At 33.6% G+C, this 21,844-nt stretch overlaps 1 protein-coding gene across 1 annotated transcript in view; it reads right to left on the bottom strand.

Moving 5' to 3' along the window:
- HCN1 (hyperpolarization activated cyclic nucleotide gated potassium channel 1) overlaps positions 1-21,844 on the bottom strand; it is a 799,285-nt gene that overhangs the window by 733,785 nt on the left and 43,656 nt on the right. Inside the window, exon 2 of the mRNA XM_057495355.1 lies at positions 19,491-19,914. Coding sequence (XP_057351338.1) covers positions 19,491-19,914 — 424 coding nt within the window. The remainder of the gene's footprint in view (positions 1-19,490; positions 19,915-21,844) is intronic.

The raw sequence follows: 21,844 nt of genomic DNA, 5'->3' as shown, positions 1-21,844 counted from the left end.
AAATTAAAGAAGATACCAATAAATGGAAACATATCCCATGCTCATGGATAGGAAGAATTAAAATTGTCGAAAATGGCCATCCTACCTAAAGGAATCTACAGATTCAATGCAATCCATACCAAAATACCAACAGCATTCTTCATCAAACTAGAGCAAATAGCTCTAATATTCATATGGAACACAAAAGACCTCGAAGAGCCGAACCAACCCTTAGAAGGAAGAATAAAGCTGAGGGAATTACACTCCCCGACTTCAAGCTCTACTACAAACCCACAGTAATCAAGACAATTTGGTACTAGCACAAGAACAGACCCATAGACCAATGGAGCAGACAAGAGAGCCCAGATATAAACACAAGCAACTATGGTCAATTAATATACAATAAAGGAGCCATAGACATATAATGGGGAAATGACAGTTTCTTCAACAACTGGTGTTGGCAAAACTGGACAGCTACATGCAAGAGAATGAAACTGGATTATTATTTAACCCCATACACAAAAGTAAACCCAAAAGGGATCAAAGACCTGAATGTAAGCCATGAAACCATAAAATTCTTGGAGGAAAACATAGGCAAAAATCTCTTGAATATAAACATGAGCAACTTTTTCCTTAACGCATCTACTTGAGCAAGGGAAACAAAATAAAAAATGAACACAAGGGATTACATCATGCTAAAAAGCTTCTTTACAGCAAAGGACACCATCAATAGAACAAAAAGGCATCCTACAGTATGGGAGAATACATTTGTAAATGACATATCTGACAAGGGGTTAACATCCAAAATACACAAAGAAGTCACATACCTCAACACCCAAAAGGCAAATAACCCATTAAAAAATGGGCAGAGGATCTGAAGACACCTCTCCAAAGAAGAAATTCAGATGGCCAACAGGCACATGAAAAGATGCTCCACATCGCTAATTATCAGGGAAATGCAAATTAAAACCACAGTGAGATATCACCTCATAGCAGTTAGGATGGCCAACATAGAAAAGACCAGGAACAACAAATGCTGGCAAGGATGAGGAGAAAGGCAAAGCCTCCTACACTGCTGGTGGGCATGTAAGCTAGTTCAACTATTGTGGAAAGCAGTATGGAGGTTCCTCAAAAAACTAAAAATACAAATATCATTTGACCCAGGAATTCTACTCCTAGGAATTTACCCTAAGAATGCAGGAGCCCAGTTTGAAAAAGACATATGCACCCCTGTGTTTATTGCATAACTATTTACAATAGCCAAGAAATGGAAGCAACCTAAGTGTCCATCAGTAGATGAATGAATAAAGAAGATGTGGTACATATACACAATGGAATATTATTCAGCCATAAGAAGAAAAAAAATCCTACCATTTGCAACATGGATGGAGCTAGAGGGTATTATGCTCGGTGAAATAAGCCAGGCAGAGAAAGACAAGTATCAAATGATTTCACTCATATGTGAAGTATAAGAACAAAGAAAAACTGAAGGAACAAAACAGCAGCAGACTCACAGAACCCAAGAATGGACTAACAGTTACCAAAGGGAAAGGGACTGGGAGGGTAGGTGGCAAGGGAGGGAGACGGGGAATAAAGGGCATTACAATAAGTGCACATAACGTGAGGAGTGCCCACAAGGAAGGCAGTATAGCACAGAGAAGACAAGTAGTGACTCTATAGTATCTTACTATGCTGATGGACAATAACTGTAATGGGGTATGTGGTGAGGACTTGGTAAAGGGGGGAATCTAGTAACCACAGTGTTGCTTATATATATTAATGATACCAAAATGAAAAAAAAGTCTATGGGACACACAAAATCAGTTCTAAGAGGGAAGTGTATAGTGATAGAGGCCTACCTAAAGACACAAGAAAATTCCCAAATAAACAGTGACTTTACACCTGAAGGAACTGGAAAAAGAAAAATAAGCAAAGCCCAAACTTAGTATAAGGAAGAAAATAAAAATAAGAGTGAAATAAATGAAATAGGCACTAAAGACACACACACACACACACACACACACACACACACTAGAAAAAATCAGCAAAACCAGGAGCTGGTTCTCTGAAAAGATAAACAAAATCAATGAGCCTTTGGCTGACTCATCAGGAAAAAAAGGGAGAGTGCCCAAATAAATAAAAACAGAAGGGAAACAAGAAAAGTTACAACTGACATCACAGAAATACAAAGGAGCATGAAGAGAATTCTAAATACAGCAATATATCACAAATTGGAAAACCTAGACGAAATGGATGAATGAATGCCTGGAAATATACAACCTTCCAAGACTGAATCACAAAGAAGTGGAAAATCTGAATAGACTGATTACAAGTACCAAAATTAAATCAGTAATTTTAAAACTTATAACAGAAAGTTAAGAACTAGACAACTTCACAGTTAAATTCTACCAAACATTTAAAGAAGCACTGGTACCTATCCTCAAATTATTCCCAAAAAACTGAAAAGAAAGGAATACTTTCTTTCAAACTCATACTATGAAGCCAGCACCACTGATACCAAAACCAGACATATACCACAAAAAAGGAAAAAGAAAATTACAGACCTATCTCCCTGATGAACACATATGCAAAAATCCTCAACAAAATATTAGCAAACTAAATTCAACAATATATTAAAAAGATTATACATCATGATTAAAGGGGATTTATTACAGGGATGCCAGGATGGTTCAATATTTTCAAATCAATCAATGTGATTGGGTGAGATAACAATATCTATTCTTCCAGGAAGTGAAAGGTCAGATATCGCAGCTCTAATAATAATTCTCATGAAACGAACACCTTTCCCTGCTCCCTGAGAAAGCAAGGTCCTGCCAATACTTTGAGTTCCTTTTATCACCTTTACCTTTATGGTAGCATTAATTTTTCCCTGTCTTTTTCTTCTGTAGCATTTTCCATTAGAAGATTTGCTAACAAAGACTGTAAACAAAATATCTATTAGTCTTTGTTTTTTACTATTGTAAAAAAATAAGTATTTCTGTTAACAGGACACACACACACACACAGACTATGGAGACTTAGCATGGGGCCAGTACATCCTATTTCAGGACTCTCGGTATTATATATTCTATTCTGGGCATTATATTTCATTCCAATTGAATGAAGGTGTTATTGGGGTAAATAAACCAGTGTGATCCACCCCCTGGTTGGAGAATCATTGGTTTTATGTATTCATGAGTTGCTATATCATTTTATTTCTGACATCCAAAATAAAGAAAAAAAATTCTATGAAAAAAGGAAAGCAATTAATGAGATGACTAAATTCAAAATAGAACACTTCCAAATTGGCAAAATAACACTCAGCTTGCAAAATCAGACAGTTCAGATTATTTTCCTCTTTACCTAATCCAAATCTCCAGATGATAATTTATTTCATTAAATTATTTTATTTGACACAGAGAAAGTAAATGTTTCAGGTTAAGATATAATTTAAATGTGATAAAATTTTACAATTATTCTATAAACAATTTCTCCCAATTATGCTATTAGAACTTTCCTAGAAGTAAATTAAAAAAAAAATAAGTTCAGTTTTTCTCCAAAGAAAACAATCAAAATTGTTTCCTCACAGTTCAGTCATACAAGCACTTTACTGTTAAAAACTTGGGGCTACAGAAGAAAATAAAGGTGTCATAGAATTTGGAGGAGGATTTTCTTTAGTGTTTCTCTTGTGCTCTAACTGTTTTTAGAAATCTTACTCAATATTCCTTAGTGTATGTTCTGTGAGTTGTTAATGGTTTGATCGGGACAAAATTTTGTTTTTGTTTTCTGGGTTGAATGTGTTAACACTGGCCCAAGATATCTTAGTAGCTTCTCAGAGTGGATGGAGGTCTTTATCTGCTTCTGCTACATAGTCATCACGGATGGGCGAGTAGTCCTGCTCCTTGTAGACCTGGATGCAGACTGACCAAGCAGCTTCCCTCTTGACCATTGCCAGTTATTCTAACAAGGAGATAGAAAGCTCAGGAAGGTCTTGATGGACATCTAAATGATCTGACTCAAAGAGATAAAAGTTATTTTTTATAACTCTTTGACCAGAACTTGTCACATGACACCACCCAGCTAAAAGGAAGTCAAGAAGAGCAATCTACCATGTACCCGGGAAGCAGAACTGGAGCTATTTGCTTAATAACTCTACTTGGCATTGGAAGAACTGAGATGGAGAAAAGGTGTATCTTGAATGGGTCACTAAGTAGGCCTGTGGCTAACTTGCATTAAACTTTGAACTATTCAAAATAAATCACAGAGCTGCCTGACCATTCCACTATTTTTCTCTCATAGATATTTTTGGTCTTAAGACAACCTTCTAGACAGTGAATGAGGTCATGATGGGGGGAATGTGTTATACTTTTCTATAATACATTCATAGTATCATTAATTAAATTCATCCTTTCTTGTTTTATTGAATACATATATAATGGGTTCATATTGTATGATATGAATTATAGATTAAAACAGTACACAAGAAATAACTTCCACTCTTAAACAGCTTACAGTCTAGTCATATGAGTAAAAAGCAGTTGAAATATAGTATGTTATGATGGGGTAAATTACAGAGTTCTCTGTGAGGGTGTATCACAGTTTCGGAGCAAGGGAAGGTTTCTTGCAGGAAATGATATCTGAATTAAGACATTAGATGAGTAGAACTTAGGGAAAAAGTAAAAGTAATGTGTCATAGTCAAGGGAATATTACTTGTGTGAAAAGACATGCAGGAGTAGCCTAGACTATATAGCTTGGGTATATAGAGTAGAGGTTGGAAATATAAGCTGATATTTTGAAAGTCAAATTAAACAGTACAGACTTTATTCTGAGTGCAATAAAAGAAAACTTTCAAAGGTTTTGCGCAACAATGTGATATATTTACCCTACAAACACGTAGTACTTACTATGAAATTGCATGCTCTTCTAAGCACTAAGAAATATTAATTGAATTAATCCCCAAACAACCCTATTAAATAGGTAGTATCATTATGTCTATAAACACATAAAGAAGGTGAGGCATGGAGAGATGAACAATTTTGCTCAAGTTGGACAGCTATTCAATGACAGTGCCAGTATTTAAACCCAATCATACTCTATGGTCCAAAATCTTAATAGGTCTTGCTCCCTCTCTACTGTACTGTGTGCACATAAATATGACTGAAAACAGCATACAAATATTTTGTAAAAGAGGCAGATAAGAATGTAAGGTAGGACCCCCATTAAATGCCATGTGCTATATTTTAGACAAGACATGAAGAGTTGGAGTGACCATAGTGGTGCTACCACATGACATCTTTCCTAAGCTCACAAAGTACGTAGAAAGCTGATGGACATTCTTTTAGGCATCAAAGGGAACTGGCACTTAAGATGCCAGTTGGTGACTTCCTTCAAGATGCCTCTTGGGTATCAATTATAAAGCAAGCTTTATTTTACTTAGTTTTTATAAGTGAACTCAACCTTAATAGGAATTTAAATCATTCTACTAATGGAAGTACTGATTTCCAAGCTTCAAAACATCAGATTTAGTGTGAGTTTAATAATTTATTAAATGTGGATAGATATTTGCATAATTTAATTTCCTATCCTCCACACTAAAAATAATTTAATGCTTAATTTTTAGATCTTTACCCAATCAAATAGAGTAGTGTTATAAATATATGATATGATCAGGATAATTCTTTTACAAGGAAAATTTATTATACTTGAAATCTTGAGAACACTTGAAATGCAAGAATTAAACCACCATATCTTAAATGTTGCTCATAGATACCTAGTTTCCTTTGAATATATTACTTTTGTTTGGGCTTCATTTTTCAAACAATTCAAACAATTGAAAAGTACTCAAGTACAATTCTTAGCCTACTAGTAAATGTTACTCCTATTATCATATCTTTAATCATTTTTAAATTTTATGCCTTGTTCCAATCTACTGAAAATTTTTTATGGTCCAGAATAGTTCTCTCAGTGAATGTTCTTTATGCACTTAAAAAAAAAAAAGAGGTGTTTTCTGCTCTTATTGGTTGGAGTGTTCTATAATTTTCAACTAGTTCAATTCACAATGTATTATTCTTACTGAATTTGACTGCTTGTACTGGTTATTCCTGAGAGAGGGATTCTAAAATATGCAACTATACAAATTTTCAGATTATTTTCTCTAGCTCTGCAAAAAATACTATTGGCATTTTAATAGGGGTTAAACTGAATCTGTAGATTGCTCTGGGGAGTATGCACATTTTAATAATGTTAATTGTTCTAATTCATCAGCATGAAATATCTTTCCTTTTATTTGTGCTTTCTTCAACTTCTTTCATCAATAGTTTTCAGAGTACAGATCTTTCACTTTTATTTATTCCTAGATATTTTATTCTCTTTGATGCCACTATACATAGGATTACTTTCTTCATTTCTTTCTAGGACCTTGTTATTAGTGTGAAAAGCTCCATTTCTTTTTGTTTATTTTATATCCCATGACTTTACTGAAATCATTTATTAGTTCGGCCAGTTTTATATATATACATATAAAACCATATTAGGTTTTTCTATATAAGCGTCATAGCATCTGCAAATAGTGACAGCTTTACTTCTTCCTTTACAATTTGGATGCCTTTTATTTCTTTTTCTTGCCTAATTACTATGGCTAAGACTTCCAATACTATGCTGAATAGCAGTGGTGAGAGTAGGCATCCTTGTCTATTCCTGAGCTTAGAGAAAAAGCTTTCAGCTTCTCTCACCATTAGCTGTGGGTTTGTCTATATGGCCTTTATTATTTTGAAGCATACATTTCATTATCAGAATCTGGTTAATTTCACTGTCTCCAGCTTCTCTCAACAACAGTAACAACAATAACAACAACAATAAAAACAACATCAATAAATAGTCCTATCATTGAAGGATATTTGAGACAAGTTTTTGGTGGAAAGAATGCATTTTGTTTGAAGACAGAATTCATCAACACATGGATTCATCAGGGAGAGAGAGATGCAGTAATACCTACAACAGCCACTCATATTATAAGTGAGTCAATGCAGGAATAGAAGTAGAGGTGCAAGGAAACAAATAATATACTTAAGGGTAAAATGTAAGAAAAATTCTAGCCATTTTGAATGATGCTGGTATTTCATAACTACAAAACCAATTTGCAGAAGGGCACCCAGGTTTCTTGATACAGTAGGGATTATTCATTTAGGAATTGTGATAACATATTTTCTGGTTAGAAATCTCAGTGCAAGAGAGCATCCATATGATAGAAAAGAAAGAAAGAGAGCAAGTGAGAGAGAAACTAGATTTTTTTAAGCTAAATTCTCTAATTACAAATTTTGAAGCTAAATGAAATTTAAATATATTTTTCTTTCTTCTTCCTAAAAACTTTCATGTTTCAAATGCTTCATAATCCAGTATGAGGAAGTCATTTTGCAATCTCAATAAAGTATTATTATTTTAAATAAAACTTTTTATTTGTAAAACTTAGCAAATTTCACATTTTAGTACATATGTATTTAATGTAGTATTTAATATGTATTTTATGTACATTTATTTACATAATATGTACATTTATATAATAATATGGTATGTTATATAATATGGCATTTAAATATGCATTTATTATTGTACTTAACAGCCCTTTCTGTTTCAACTGACTCACTAAAGGATGGTAAGTATCTGGCCCAGCCACCACCACTCCCCATTCTTGCTCCATTAGAGGACTTAATGAATCAATTTCTGAATGAGCTGAAATGTAGTGTTAGAATTATTCTCAAAATCTTCCATTTAGCAATTTCCAATAGATAGGAATTCACACGTATCTGTTGAGATTGTTGATTTCTTTTTCTAATTCCTCCACTAGATTACAAAATCTTATTTAAAAACTCTTTTAGTGGTTGTGAATTATTCATCTATGTGTTCCTATATGTAATACAGTACTCAGCATCTGGTAGGTGGCCAGATATTTGATAATAATAAAAAGATATGAAGTTTGCAAATGAGTCAGAAAAGCAACTACCTACATCTCTTAGTTTTATTTAGGATAGTATATCATTACATATCTAATATTTAACTGGATGTATAGAATCATACATTTAAGATATATGCTACCAACAAAATTATTTCAAAAACAGTAGCATTTTACTAGAACATAAAAATTTTTTCATCTGAAGCCACAGAGTCATCTTCTAATTTCAAGACCTTGGAGATTTTTTGGAACATCAGAAATAACAATTCAACTAAATGAGAAAGGAGGGTGGATATTTAGTTGGTAAAATTCCCAGCAATAACACTTAGAAACATTAAAACATTCGTCTTTGATACTATGCAAATACTGGTAATTTGGCAGCAGGGAAAGACTTCAGCAAAACTGTGAAATATTTTTTTTTATTGCTTCTGGTGTCCTCCTGTTTCCTCTGAAGTCCAACAAAATGTCTCATTATCCTTGCAGAATTCCTTTCTCACATGAATGTACCTCTCACTAAAGTTGTGACATGCACATCTATATACTATCTTTTTTTGTGTAGAGAATTACTCTCAAATACTTGAGAATTACTCTCACTACCTGTCAGCCAATCAACTGCCAAGATGTTATCCAAAATGGCTTAAAGTATATTTGAGATTCTACAGGATACTTTTAAAGCTGAGAAAGCCATGACACATATATTAATCATCCCTTAATGGTAAAATTTTAATCAGTCATGTCATACTTCCCAAGAAATATCTGAGAGTAGAAAATGAGTCAGTCATTTAGAACTTTAGAATCATTACTCATAAGCTGGCCTTCCAAGTCAGGAGAGTGAAAACATATACTACTTTCGGAATCCATACATGTTCTAATATTATTCTAAAGTCATTAATTTATGTGAGCCTAAAATATCATAAATTGAGAAGTTCGTAAGTAATTCTCCTAATAAATTGACTAGAATTTTTTGGTAATTATTGTCATTATAAAATGATTTTGCTTCTACAACAAACACATGCCATGGAAAAGGGAAGGTAAATCTCACCAGGTTAAGGACTACCTAAGACTGAATTTTCCAAAATTTCAGATTAAATAAAAATGGGAAGTATTTTTAATTGTACAATATTATTAAAACCTATAAATTTGAATGCTTGTGATTAATTGCCAGTCAACTGGAAGGAGTTGTCCTGGACAATTGTCTTCCTCTTCAGTATCAAGTTGATGAATCATGCAATGGAAAACTGGTTTGCACACTAAAACACGGTAACATCCACAAGGTTAGTTGATTCCCCAAATATTACTGTTAGGTACTATTAGTTACAGCTCTTGGATTCTTATTTGTCAAAGCACACATCACCACAATCCAAATTCTACATTTTACTTTCTAATGTGATGTAGATTACTGAAAAAGATGGGAATTTCATTCTTTTAAAAATTCTGAGAAAAAACTCAGTGAAATAATTTGTATGCTATTTAGACTTAAAATTTTAGAGTTTACAAAGCATTTTCATATGAATTTTCTCTTCTATTATATGAGAAGTAGAAGCCATCTGCAATTTTAAAATGAGATGAAAGTATCTAAAAATGACTGGGCAAGGTTTGCTTGATGTTTATTTCAATTCAACTGAATTTCCTTTACTTTGCACATTCACCCAACTCATAAATCCACAAGAGTAACAAGAAAAAGTAGCACATTGAGATAAATAGCATGTTATTGCAAATATTCCCACTGAGGACCAGTCTCCTCAAATTTTTTTTTATTCTCCCACTCCTGATGGATAAGATTATCTTTAAAAAGCTATTCTCTTACTTTCTAACTACTTTAAATTATATGGAACCCTGGGACTAGTTTCCAGAATCCTTACTCAATAAATACTTTTACTTTAAGATGGGAAAAGATTTTGACTCTCTTTAAAAAAAAATGGTCTAAATGGCAGACTTCACTCAAAATAGCCACCAGAATTAAATAACCACCCAACTGTATTTCCTTTTCACACTAAGACATGACTCCTCTAATACAAAATCTAAGGAGCAAGACAGAAAAAGAAGTCAAAGCAGGTCTTTCTTAGTCATTACCCTCTGCAACTAAAGGGTTCTAATTTTATTTACTGTTGAGCTTTCATAACACAGTTACAATACCTCAAAAACTGACTTTCTGTGACAATTTCTAATGTATTTCAATGACTATGGTTCAACCAAAGAAAATGAATCAACTGCTGCTTTTGACATAATGCAAGCATAATTTTTTTCCAAAATATTTCAAGCTAATAAGAACACCTTTGACATATCTGATTAAAGTGAAAGGTTGATTTGTTAGAAACTGACAATCAAAACAAGAACACATTCTCTGATTAGATAAGATACTCAACATTTTCATAAGAGTAAGCTCAATTTCACTTCATTGCAACAACAAAATATTCTTGAGTGTCACTGTACCATTCATTTCCAATTTGTGTCATGTCTCATCACACCTTTCTTGTTTGTAGACAGGTGCACTGCAGTACATAACACCAACCGAAGTGACCTGTTCAACTGAGGTAACTACTCAGATAAAGTAACACATGTTTATTATGAAGCATTCTGGCAGTTGAACCAGAATTCAAGTTTGAACAAGAATCACATCATAAATTGTGTCCAATACTCACAAACCAATGGCATTCCCAGTTTCACTCTAACGACATACAGATGAGTCTAAAATTGCAGTAGCCATTAATACCAGATACATCTGCATGCACAATGAAAGGACAAAACTGAGACATTTGTTCAGTAACTTCAGATAAATATAAGGCTGAATGCATTCTGTCCTAAATCAGCATGGTTCATTTGCTGCTTCAATTCTCCACTTTGTAGTTTTTGGGCAGAAATAACACATAGTAACATTTATAATGCTTTTAATATTTGCAAAGGCAGTAAGTCAGCAAAGCAAAGGACTGAGAGTAGAACTCTCTGTTGAGAATTTTCATATTTTACACTAGAAACTTTTGTGATAATAATTTATATTTTTATAAACTTTTAAGATCCAAGTATTTTCAACAATAACATCTTATTTGAGCCTCAGAATAATTCTGAGATTGGGCAGAAGAATACTATCACCCCATCTATAAATGTGGAACTTGACTGACTGTCTATGATTTCTTACATCCCTTGGAATATTTACCAGGCTTTTCAACTTAGATGGACATATAATTTCAAACCTAATTTCCAAAGTGGCCATGTTTAGGATGCCTTATTTAGAACCTCACTTCTAACCTCTACCACTCTCTCCATACATCTTTCTCTTCTGTTTTATTATCATATCATAAATACATTTAATACTGAATTCAAGACAATCTGCTGGCATACTTATGTGTTTCTTTACATTTTTGCCTTTTCTACTGAACTAAAATTCTCTTGACATAATTTAACTCATTTAGCAAATATCCTTGTGCACTATTGTTTTCTAAATACTATTTGAAGAACTGAAGATACAGGAAATCTATGACCTCTGCCCTTACTGTAGATGAAAAGGCATCGTTTAAGAAAAATTACAAAAGTGATGAGTGTTACAAAGCAAAACCATGCAGGGCTATGGCAGCATATTAGGGACGGAACTAACTTTACCTAAGAGATTAGTTAATTTCACCCCAAAAAGCTTAAAGTCAAAGTCAACTGACAAAATGTAATGGATAAATTGAGGGAGACCGAAAGAAAAAAGTTCTGGGAAAAGTGAACAACACATGTAAAGCCTTTAAAACAGAGGATATGACAAGTAGGTTCAGCACAGTGAAAAAATAATTAGCAAGTAGTTTCTCAGGCTACAGTGCGAAAGACTCAGATCTCAAAGGATCTTGAATTTTGGAATTTGTAGTAATGGTAATGAAAAGTCAGATGTGTTTCCAGCAGGTAGATGACACGGTAATACTTGCTTTCCAAAAATATCACATTTGAGGCCCTGGGAACGCAAGCAAGGGAAAGCCTAAGCATAGATTTATTATAAAAATGAAAAATGGAAGTGCCTGATTTTGGCCTGGACTAGGACAATGATAGAGAGGACTGAGGAAAGGAGTATTAGAATTTAAACCACATCAAGAAGTAGAACTGTTAGGACTTGGTTATTGTTAACTGTGGAGTGTGAGAGAAGGTGAATAATACCTCTTACATTTCTGACTTGAGCAACAATAAACGAGAGATCTTAAAATGGGAAATGGATATACTGAGCTTGAGGAGCTCAAGAGGTGTCTTTACAGAGATGTCACACAGTCATGTAGATCTTGAGACGGGGGAAAGTTTTATAATTTTGAAGCTTTGGATCTGATTACTACCAACATATAGCCATGGAAGCATATAAAACCATACAAAATAGGAATATACTTTAGGCCAATGATAGGGCATTGATAAAGTCTAATATTTTAATCTGAAATATGGGCCTGAACATTTCAACTCTGATCTTAATATTTTAGCACTAGACTGAGATTTCCATATCAAAGGCTTCAGATCTATACAGACCTGCTGAAGGGCACTGACTAAGGGCATTTATAGGATTATGTACCTATTTCTGACACACATATACATATACCCACACACAATTTATTAATCTGTTCTTAATTTTCTTGATTTAATAACATTTCTTATCCAAATAGAACTCATCATATTATACCTTAAAACTTCAGGGCATCTGTCAAAATACCACCTTAAAAAATGAACAGTAGAATATGAAAACAATTCTCTTGGAATAAAAAATGATTTTTCAGAGAAGGAACTTTATAAACTCTTTGTTACCTTGAGAAGAAAGTATAATGAGAAATAACTTTTACATTATATGATATATCCATGGTCATCTACTTTATCTAGACATAGATGGCCAAGAAATTAGATGATTATAAGACAGTATAAATGAAAAATTTCAAAGAAGACTATTTCGGTGTTTTAGAATAAAGAACCTTGAAGTAACACAACCAAGAGGACATCTAGTGGTCTTTAGTAGAATCAATATTTGCCTGCAGAAAATGTAAAGCAACTCACACACAGGTAACAATGTTAGTGTCAGTAGGTTTGCTAATCTGAGAAAAACGAATCATCGTATTTATAAATATTAGAGGTATATATGAATTTAAATATTTTAAATAATTCCCATGTATCTCATTTTATTAGAACTTCACAACTGTTCCTTGTATTAAGTTTGTAGGCATAAATAAGTCACGTTAAGTGCTACTACCTAGGTTAAACAGAAAATAAAAGGCACAATTTGAATAAACACCCACATGTACTAATTTCTAGTATAAGCTCCATTTCATAAATATATTACTATAGCAAATGTAGTTGGTATTTAAATTGTGAAATATTACAAAAATACTTTATATAAGTCCTTATCACATTTAATTATTTGATACAAACATTTCAAGGACAAGAGTACTTTACAAAGATAAACCTCCTTTAGATATCTAAAAAAGTATCATGCCTTATGTTATCTGCATATTAAAATAATGCAAATGAATGATAAATCTCTCTCTTAACTGGCGTTATTAACTCCATCCTCAGTGGTCTCCAGTCCTCCTCACTCTGCAACATGCTACAATTTAAATCCTCTGCCTAAAATGCCTCAGTGAGACCTGATTAAGTCCATCATTAGCACAAATTCCTAGTTACACCTCCAAATTCACTCCCTAGACAACCTAGCGTCTGAAGATCCAGAACTACTGTGCTAGACTTTTTCCATTTCATCTCTTATTGGAATGCACTCCTAACCCATCCAGCTCAGCTTGGTAATCCAGCCTCCAGCTTTGAATCTCAGTTCAAGTGTCTGTGAATCTCCCTGCCTGAGCAAAACTGCATTGTTTACTCCCTCCTTTATGCCACCATTTACAGCACCATCTGTGACTATTTGCTCACACGTCTGTTCCTACAAAGCTGGGATCTGCTTTGTATTCTCATTGCAACATCTGCACATAGAAGCTACTCAGTTTGGGAGTGAAGAATGAGTGTTCCATTGCAATTTTATTTAATGGATTTAGAACATGGAGGATGGATTTAGAGGATAGGCATGCTCTGATAACCTATTGTGTTTAAAACTCTGTACTAGTGTACAGGCACATTCAAGGGCAAAAGCTGACACCAACTCTTCCCTAGAGATGTTTATGTCCAATGAAAGAAAGGAAAAATGCATGTAAGTAAGCATTGGCAACACAATTATCAACATTAGCAAATGCAGTCAGAGTCACTAGAATTGTTCAAAGTAGAGATACAGACCACTATCTTTAATAGTCCCAATCCATTGATGTAGAGTATTTTCTGGGGATGAGTTAAGCGCAATTATTAAAGGAGTAATAGAAAAAGAATGGCTTTTCAAATCTGAGGTGGGGCACATGCAAAATTACAGAAGCAGAAAGAATCATTCTCTGCAAGATTCACTGTAAAACTAGAAAACAAACAAACAGGAAAGAGTTGTTGGGTAAAAATATGAAATGACAACAGTGAGACGGGGTAAGACAGGGTAACAGTTTGCTGGAGAGCCTTGAAGGCACAGCAAAGAAACACAGATTTGATGTGATGTGATAGGCAATAGGGAGCCTCTCTTAGTTCTAGTAGAGGGCAGGTTTAGGAAAACACTGCTGTTTGCTTATGGCAAGCCTAGAATTCTATGTATTTTCTAAAAAATGAAAGTAGTTCGAATATACATTGTATAATTACACATAAGCAATTTATATATAGCAAGAGTTAGTTTCTAATCTAAATCAATTAGAATGCTAAAATTAACCAAAGACAGAAACTGCAGTCTGCATTAGCTCCCTGTGGAATAAATTTCTTTGTTAATGCTCTGTTGTTAAATATAATTTGTATATAAGTCTATCTCTAAGCCAATATAAAAATCTATTATCAATTGCTAGAAGAGCATTGCAATGTTCCAGAAACAATGACTCACCTGAAAGTGAAACAGACATGTAAAGATCTGAACTACAAGCCCTCTTTCGTGCCTCAAAATGGATTTAGTTAATTATTATATGTCTAAAATCTTCACAAAGAAGATTGCTGGGATAGTAAATAAGGAATAAAAATAAAATATTATACATATGTATTACAAAACCATAGATATTATATGAGCATCATTTATTTCCCATACTTTTTTTTACATTGCTCATGAAGAATTTACACTTTCTTTGACATTGAATCCTACAAAAAGACAACCATTTCTCACTTTAGTTATTATTTCCTTAATCTCTAATAATCACAAGGGTCACTACCCCTTTGACAAAATTGGATCAGAAGCTGTAGAATTCAAGGTTCCTAACACTCTTCACCTTAAACTACTAAATTCTTAATCTACCCTTTATCTCCAGTGGTTTGTGACTGTCACAAATTATTAATAACATTTCATTTAATTTCCAGAGATTTCCTCTCTAGATGTTTCTTTTAGGAGGATCACAGAGAATTGGTTCCCCCTGTGACTGGTTACAAAAGAGCACACTTACTTGGGTCATTGTCTTTACTTGAAATACAATATTAACAACAATGCTGAATTAAGGGAATGATTTTTTTAAACCAAAATACAAGAGTGGAAAAAATTCACCTCAGTTTTCTGCAGATTACAGGAAATGGAATTTTTTGGCATGATCTATCTAAATTGCCCCAGATTTTCGCCTCACCTGGCAATACATATACAGTATAGCATCAAAGAGATCTATTTTTTTTTATCCTAAAGCCATTGATCTTATAATTGCTTCATGAAAACAACTTCCCTTCTGACTTCTTAACACCATGTGTTTCATAAACTTGTTAGCCAAATCAGCTCTTTTCTTCTACATTAGCCACTACATTCAATTTTAGTAATGGTAGTAACATAAGGGCTAAATTTTAAAGTTTCTCTATTTCATTCACAATATTTCTCTAGTTTATCTGGCTTTTGGCACTTAGTCTAGTTAACTTCAAAATTAACTGAAAATTAGTTTCAGTTGAACTAATTCACATGGTTGGGGGGAGTATCATGAAGATGGAAGCAGTTTCCTATAGAAGGCTGCTGCTTTCCTTGGGAATGATTCATTTAGAACAGTGGCAGCTTCCAGACTTCACACGTTACTTCCCCAAATTTGCTGAATTTAGCATTGGCAGCTTAGTATTAAAACACTCAGAACTCAAAGACATGTGGGTGAACTCACATCTTCTCTGCAGTCTCATTGCAAATGCTCACAGAGCAACTTCTTCTGATTTATTTGTTATATTTCTACTTGTAGACACATCCTGTTGGCATTTATAGAAATCAGGTAGAGATTTGCTGGTTTGGAACCATTCCAGTTTCTTTGTGATTTTGTTTTAAATCATGTAGATGATGAAACAATGAATTCATATTAAATTCTGGATTAATTATTACTGTTTCTTCCCTGTGTAACAGTGTTACTAATGGACATCAAATAGCCATGATGTATGTGGTATTCTATGGGGATATCATAAAACAAAGAAAATATTCTTCACTTAAATGAGCTTCTGGTTCACTAATTATCAAGGTCATTTATTTATAAGATAGACCTTGCCAACTTACAGCTCTGGCCTGAATGTGTTTGGTGACCAAATGCCTGTAAGTGCATATAAAATTATATTTTACAGTAATGATGGCAGTGAGCTGATGCTCCTGAGTTACATCATGGAATCTTTAAAACCATACCATCATGTTACACAAAACTAGATGCCTATAAGCACGGCCAGGAACCAGAGGATGTCAGTGTACAGTGTCCTCCTCCATGACTGCATGCCCTGCCATTTTACCTGACAGGATGCCATCTGTTCATCCTGCTGCCATTCTCTAGAGTAATTGGGTTAAAACTGTAAGACATTGAAGATAGTCACATTGCCTGCTGTATTTTTAATTGACTGGGTATTTATATCAGGAGTGACTGTTCTCACAGGCTATTCATTCAAATATTTTTTGTGGCCATGTTTTACAAGGTAATTATTCAATTATTTATATTGTGTGGATACAATCTTAGTTAAGAAAAGTTTCCTACAATTTCTTATTTAATCTGTAAAATGGTGGAATATTAAGGTATTTATCAATGAAAGAGTATAGTTACAGTAGAAGCTTATAGTTCTGTGGTTAAGAGCATGGCTCTGGAGTCAGATCTCCAAGGTCAGAATCCCAGCTCCACCTACTACTAATTCTAAATCTGGGCAAGGTACCAGAGTTATTAGGAAGATTCACAAACTAATCCATGTAAAGAATCAAATATATTATTTACATATAAAAAGTCCTCAATAAATGTTAGCTGTTATTATCAATAATCATCTTGTTTGATATTAATCTCGAATTGGTATAATGTTTGAAATCCAAACATTCATTAAATTTTGGGTGAAATGTGCTATACAGAGACACATTACAAGAATCTAACTTCTCAAATGTGCTTCGCCTGATATTAAATACAATGTACATCCATGTTTTAAGAATGATCCATATTTATGTCTCTTTAGCAGTTGTCTCACGCAGTTTTATTACTGAATGTCATTACCTGAAATCCTGCAAACCAGTTGTCATTGACAAGCACATGGAAAACTATTGCTACAGCCTCACAGAAAGCAGAGCTAATGCTCACAAAAGTTCCATTTTATGATATTTTAAACCTAATTTTCAAAACATAATTCTTCCTAAAAATGCTAAAAAGCTCCTAGGAATTTACCCTAAGAATGCAGGAGCCCAGTTTCAAAAAGACATATGCACCCCTATGTTTATTGCAGCACTATTTACAATAGCCAAGAAATGGAAGCAACCTAAGTGGACATCAGTAGATGAATGGATAAAGAAGATGTGGTACATATTCACAATGGAATATTATTCAGCTATAAGAAGAAAACAAATCCTACCATTTGCAACAATATGGATGGAGCTAGAGGGTATTATGCTCAGTGAAATAAGCCAGGCAGAGAAAGAAAAGTACCAAATGATTTCACTCATCTGTGGAGCATAAGAACAACAAAAAAAAAAATGGAAAAAACAAAACAGCAGCAGACTCACAGAACCCAAGAATGGACTTACAGTTACCAAGTGGAAAGGGACTGGGGAGGATGGGTGGGATGGGAGGAATAAGGGGAATAAGGGGCATTACGATTAGCACACATAACATAGCAGGGGGCATGGGGAAGGCAGTATAGGACAGAGAAGACAAGTAGTGTCTCTATAGTATCCTACTACGCTGATTGACAGTGACTGTAATGGGGTATGTGGTGGGGACTTGATAATGGGGAATATCTAGTAACCACAATGTTGCTCATGTGATTGTATATTAATGATACTAAAATAAAAATTAAAAAAATAATAATAATATTGATAGGTGCAGAAAAGCATATAGCAAAATCCAACACCCATTCAAGATAAAACTGTCAACCAACTAGGAATAGAAGAGAACTTCCTCAATTTGATAAAGAATATCTACAAAAAAAACACATAGCTAACATCATACTTAACGGTAGGACACTAGATCTTAAGATGGGGAATAAGACAAGGATTGTCATCTCACTACACTTTTCAACATAGTACAGAAGTCCTAACTAAAGCAATTAAATGAGATAAGAAAATAAAAGGTATACAAAAAAAAATGCTAAAAAACATTTCTGTAGTAATTAAATCAACATGAATCTAGAGCCAGTATATTGTTTTCATTAGTGCAGAATTAGGTACTCTGCAGTGCATTTGTGACCCTCATTTTTAAGCAGACAATAAAATACAGGTGATAATTAATAGAAAAAAGTAGATTTAAAAGAAAAAGAAAGTCAAAAATGTTAATATGCAGACTCTGGAATTAGAGACATAAACTCCTTTGCTTGGTGATAGTACATTTAACTCAGATCTTCAGAAACTCCAGTTAGCTGAGCCCTTTCGGGTCCCACCAACTGCCTAAGAACAACAGATGCCCTGTTCAGCAAAATATTGGCCAGATTCACTGTATTTATTCACTGTACTATTTGTGTTTTCTATGTAATAATTTCCTTCCTGGGTATGCTGTTTTTCAGTATTATAAAATGAATAGGGAGAAACAGTAATGATAATAAATAATTATAGCCAACATGAGCAAAATTATTATACTAAAATTAATCTTTGCATATAAAACTTGGAAATACTCAAAAATACTATATTTTCTTCAAACACAAATTCTCTGAAATTTCAATGTTAAAGGAAACATATGCCACATTATCTCATAGAGCTATCAATAGAAACTAGATTAGCAATCAGACCCTACACATCTTTGTCAAAGATGGTACCTGATGTATTCATAGTAGGTAAAAACAACCTCCCATGGTAAAGGAGGGGTTGCATTGGTTAGGATAAAAATTTGTTAGCCAAAGTGAATTTGTTTTAAAAAAAGAAACTGAATCAGCATAAAACAATTGCTTTACAATCACTAAATTTTTCAGTTGATTTAAACCTACTATTTGGCAATATTTTTGAAGATAGAAATATATCATTTATGTACCAGAGAAACAAATGAAATTTTTCTCCTTGAATTTCATAAAATCCATCATACATAACACAATTGTTCATTTTAAAACAGAGATAGTTAATAATCTCATGATATAGAGGCATTAAAAAAAGTAAAAGATGCATCTTACCTCTTCCCACTGATGTATGTATCTAATTAACCTTGAAAGTCGTAATAAACGCAAGAGACTGAGAATTTTTGTAAATCTCACAATGCGAAGTGCCCTGGCTGTCTTGTAAACTTCTGAATCCATTCCTTTTTCTACAATGAGAAAGATATAATCCACTGGGATTGATGAGATGAAGTCAACCACAAACCAGCTTTTTAAATAATTCATCTTGATCACTTTAGGGTCCAGGATGATTTCAGAGCTGTCTTCATTGACAGTCCCAGTCCTAAAATTCATGATCAGGTCCAAAAGGAAAACTGTATCTGATGCCACATTGAAAATAATCCAGGGTGTTGTTGTTTGTTCTGTAAAGAATGTGATTCCAACTGGTATGATGACCAGATTTCCAACCATCATTATAAGCATTATTAAATCCCAATAAAACCTATAACAAATAAAAAAAATCAGATTTTAACATAGAGACAATAACCAGGCCATTTTTCTGCCCCCTCAAAAAATTACTACTGACTCATAATTAAATAATTAAGTAAAAGAACAAAGTGTTGTTTTTGTAAATATGGTAACTCCTCCTAGGGCTATACATTTAAATCTAAGTAAAATTAATATATTCTTAAAACATGGCATTGTGATTATACAATTCTGAAAATTATATGATATATATATAAAGTGTGATACAAATAAATTCAAAATACCCACACTTCCATATATCTGGTAAAAAAAAAAATTCCCTTAAAATTAACATACAATATGGATGGAAACAAGAAGTATAAGACCAACAAATATACCATAAGAAACAATTTTGGGAAGACTCCTTTGGAGGCACTCTGAAGTACTTTGTATCACAGATTAAAATATACAATAAACAGGTTACATTAAAAATACTGGTACTGCAGATTTACCTCTATGAGTACAGAATAGGTCAGTCATGGATCCTCGACTAACCCATAGCTTTGCGGTACTCCAAATATTTATGCTTTCTTCTTCTTTAGTTTGAAATGAGAAACTAATTTTGTCCTGAAGCTGAAAACAACTAAACAGATTCTATATTTTAAACTAGAATCTATCTAAAATTTGTACTTTTATTTCTACTTCATTGAATACCTATTTTAAATAGATTGCCACTATTTTTCAAATTTTTTTAAATTTCTGATTTAATTTTCAACATGTCTATGGCTACTAAACTACTCCCTGAAACATTCTTGTCTCATCTTACTTTAAAATTGGGAGAAAACCAGGAACTTTGTTCCAGGTTAACATAGCATAACTAAATTCATCAAAGATGATTATAACATTATTTTCCTGCAGGTTCTTTCAAAATTTCCTGATAATGCAGTTAACAGACTAGATGAACTATTTATACTAGTTACAGTATATATATACAAAACTAAAGAAACAAAACAACTGATACATCTCTATAACCATGAAGTAGTCGCCAGAAATGAATTACTTCATCCTGGTCATTGGTGTCCTCTTCTGGCGTATTTATCATACAAATAATATGAACTTCTATGACAGAAGTCTCTGTTCACTTAGATATTTTCATCTTACATTAATTCTCCTACTTAGACTACTTGGGCTACATTCTGGGAAGGTATACATTTGCATAACCCTTTCAAAGTTACTATCATTCTGAATTATGAATAACTACTGGGATAAAAGCAGTTGTTCAACTATAATATACCTTCTCTCCCCTTATCTCCACCCTCAGGATTGCATAAAAAATAAGTGTTTGACATTTTTAAGATTTCACCAGTCTTTCTGTTAACATTTACCTAAGAATCTATGGACAAGTATACAGATACCCCTGCCAATCATACATAATGCACTGGCAATGTCATTGAAATCTTCTATTTTTTTCTTTCTCTTCTCTTAATGGAAATGTAAAATGTGCCATTTAATTCGCTAAGGACAGAAGAGAGATGTAGAGGAGATGCAATACTGTAATAGCTCTTTCACAAAGCAGTGACATCACTGGGCTCTAAAAGGAAATTGTGTGCCCTGAGGATTTTCACTTCTCTGGACACTCTGATCAGTGCCTTCTGCAAGCTCCTCTCTCTGCCTTGCCCTTGACGACCACTGTTCCCCTGGGTGTCACACAGAGAGCCCTTTGGTATTCCATTCTACACATGCTCTTTGGGCAATATTATATACTCATCCATGTCTTTAATGATTAATTCATAACTGAGTACTCCAAAAGCTTTATCTCCAGTCCATTCCTGTCTTCTAAGCCTCCTAATCTTTATAATCAGCAGCCTATTAAATCTACCCCCTTGGATTTCACACACATATCAAACAGCATGACCTCCCACATGCATGGCTCATATGTTCCCTATATCAGGGAATGGAACAACTCT

This window comes from Manis pentadactyla, chromosome 2, assembly GCF_030020395.1.
Source record: "Manis pentadactyla isolate mManPen7 chromosome 2, mManPen7.hap1, whole genome shotgun sequence".
Classification (NCBI taxonomy): Eukaryota; Metazoa; Chordata; class Mammalia; order Pholidota; family Manidae; genus Manis; species Manis pentadactyla.
The sequence above is the reverse complement of the archived record's forward strand: the minus strand, read 5'-3'. Positions and strand labels throughout refer to the sequence as shown.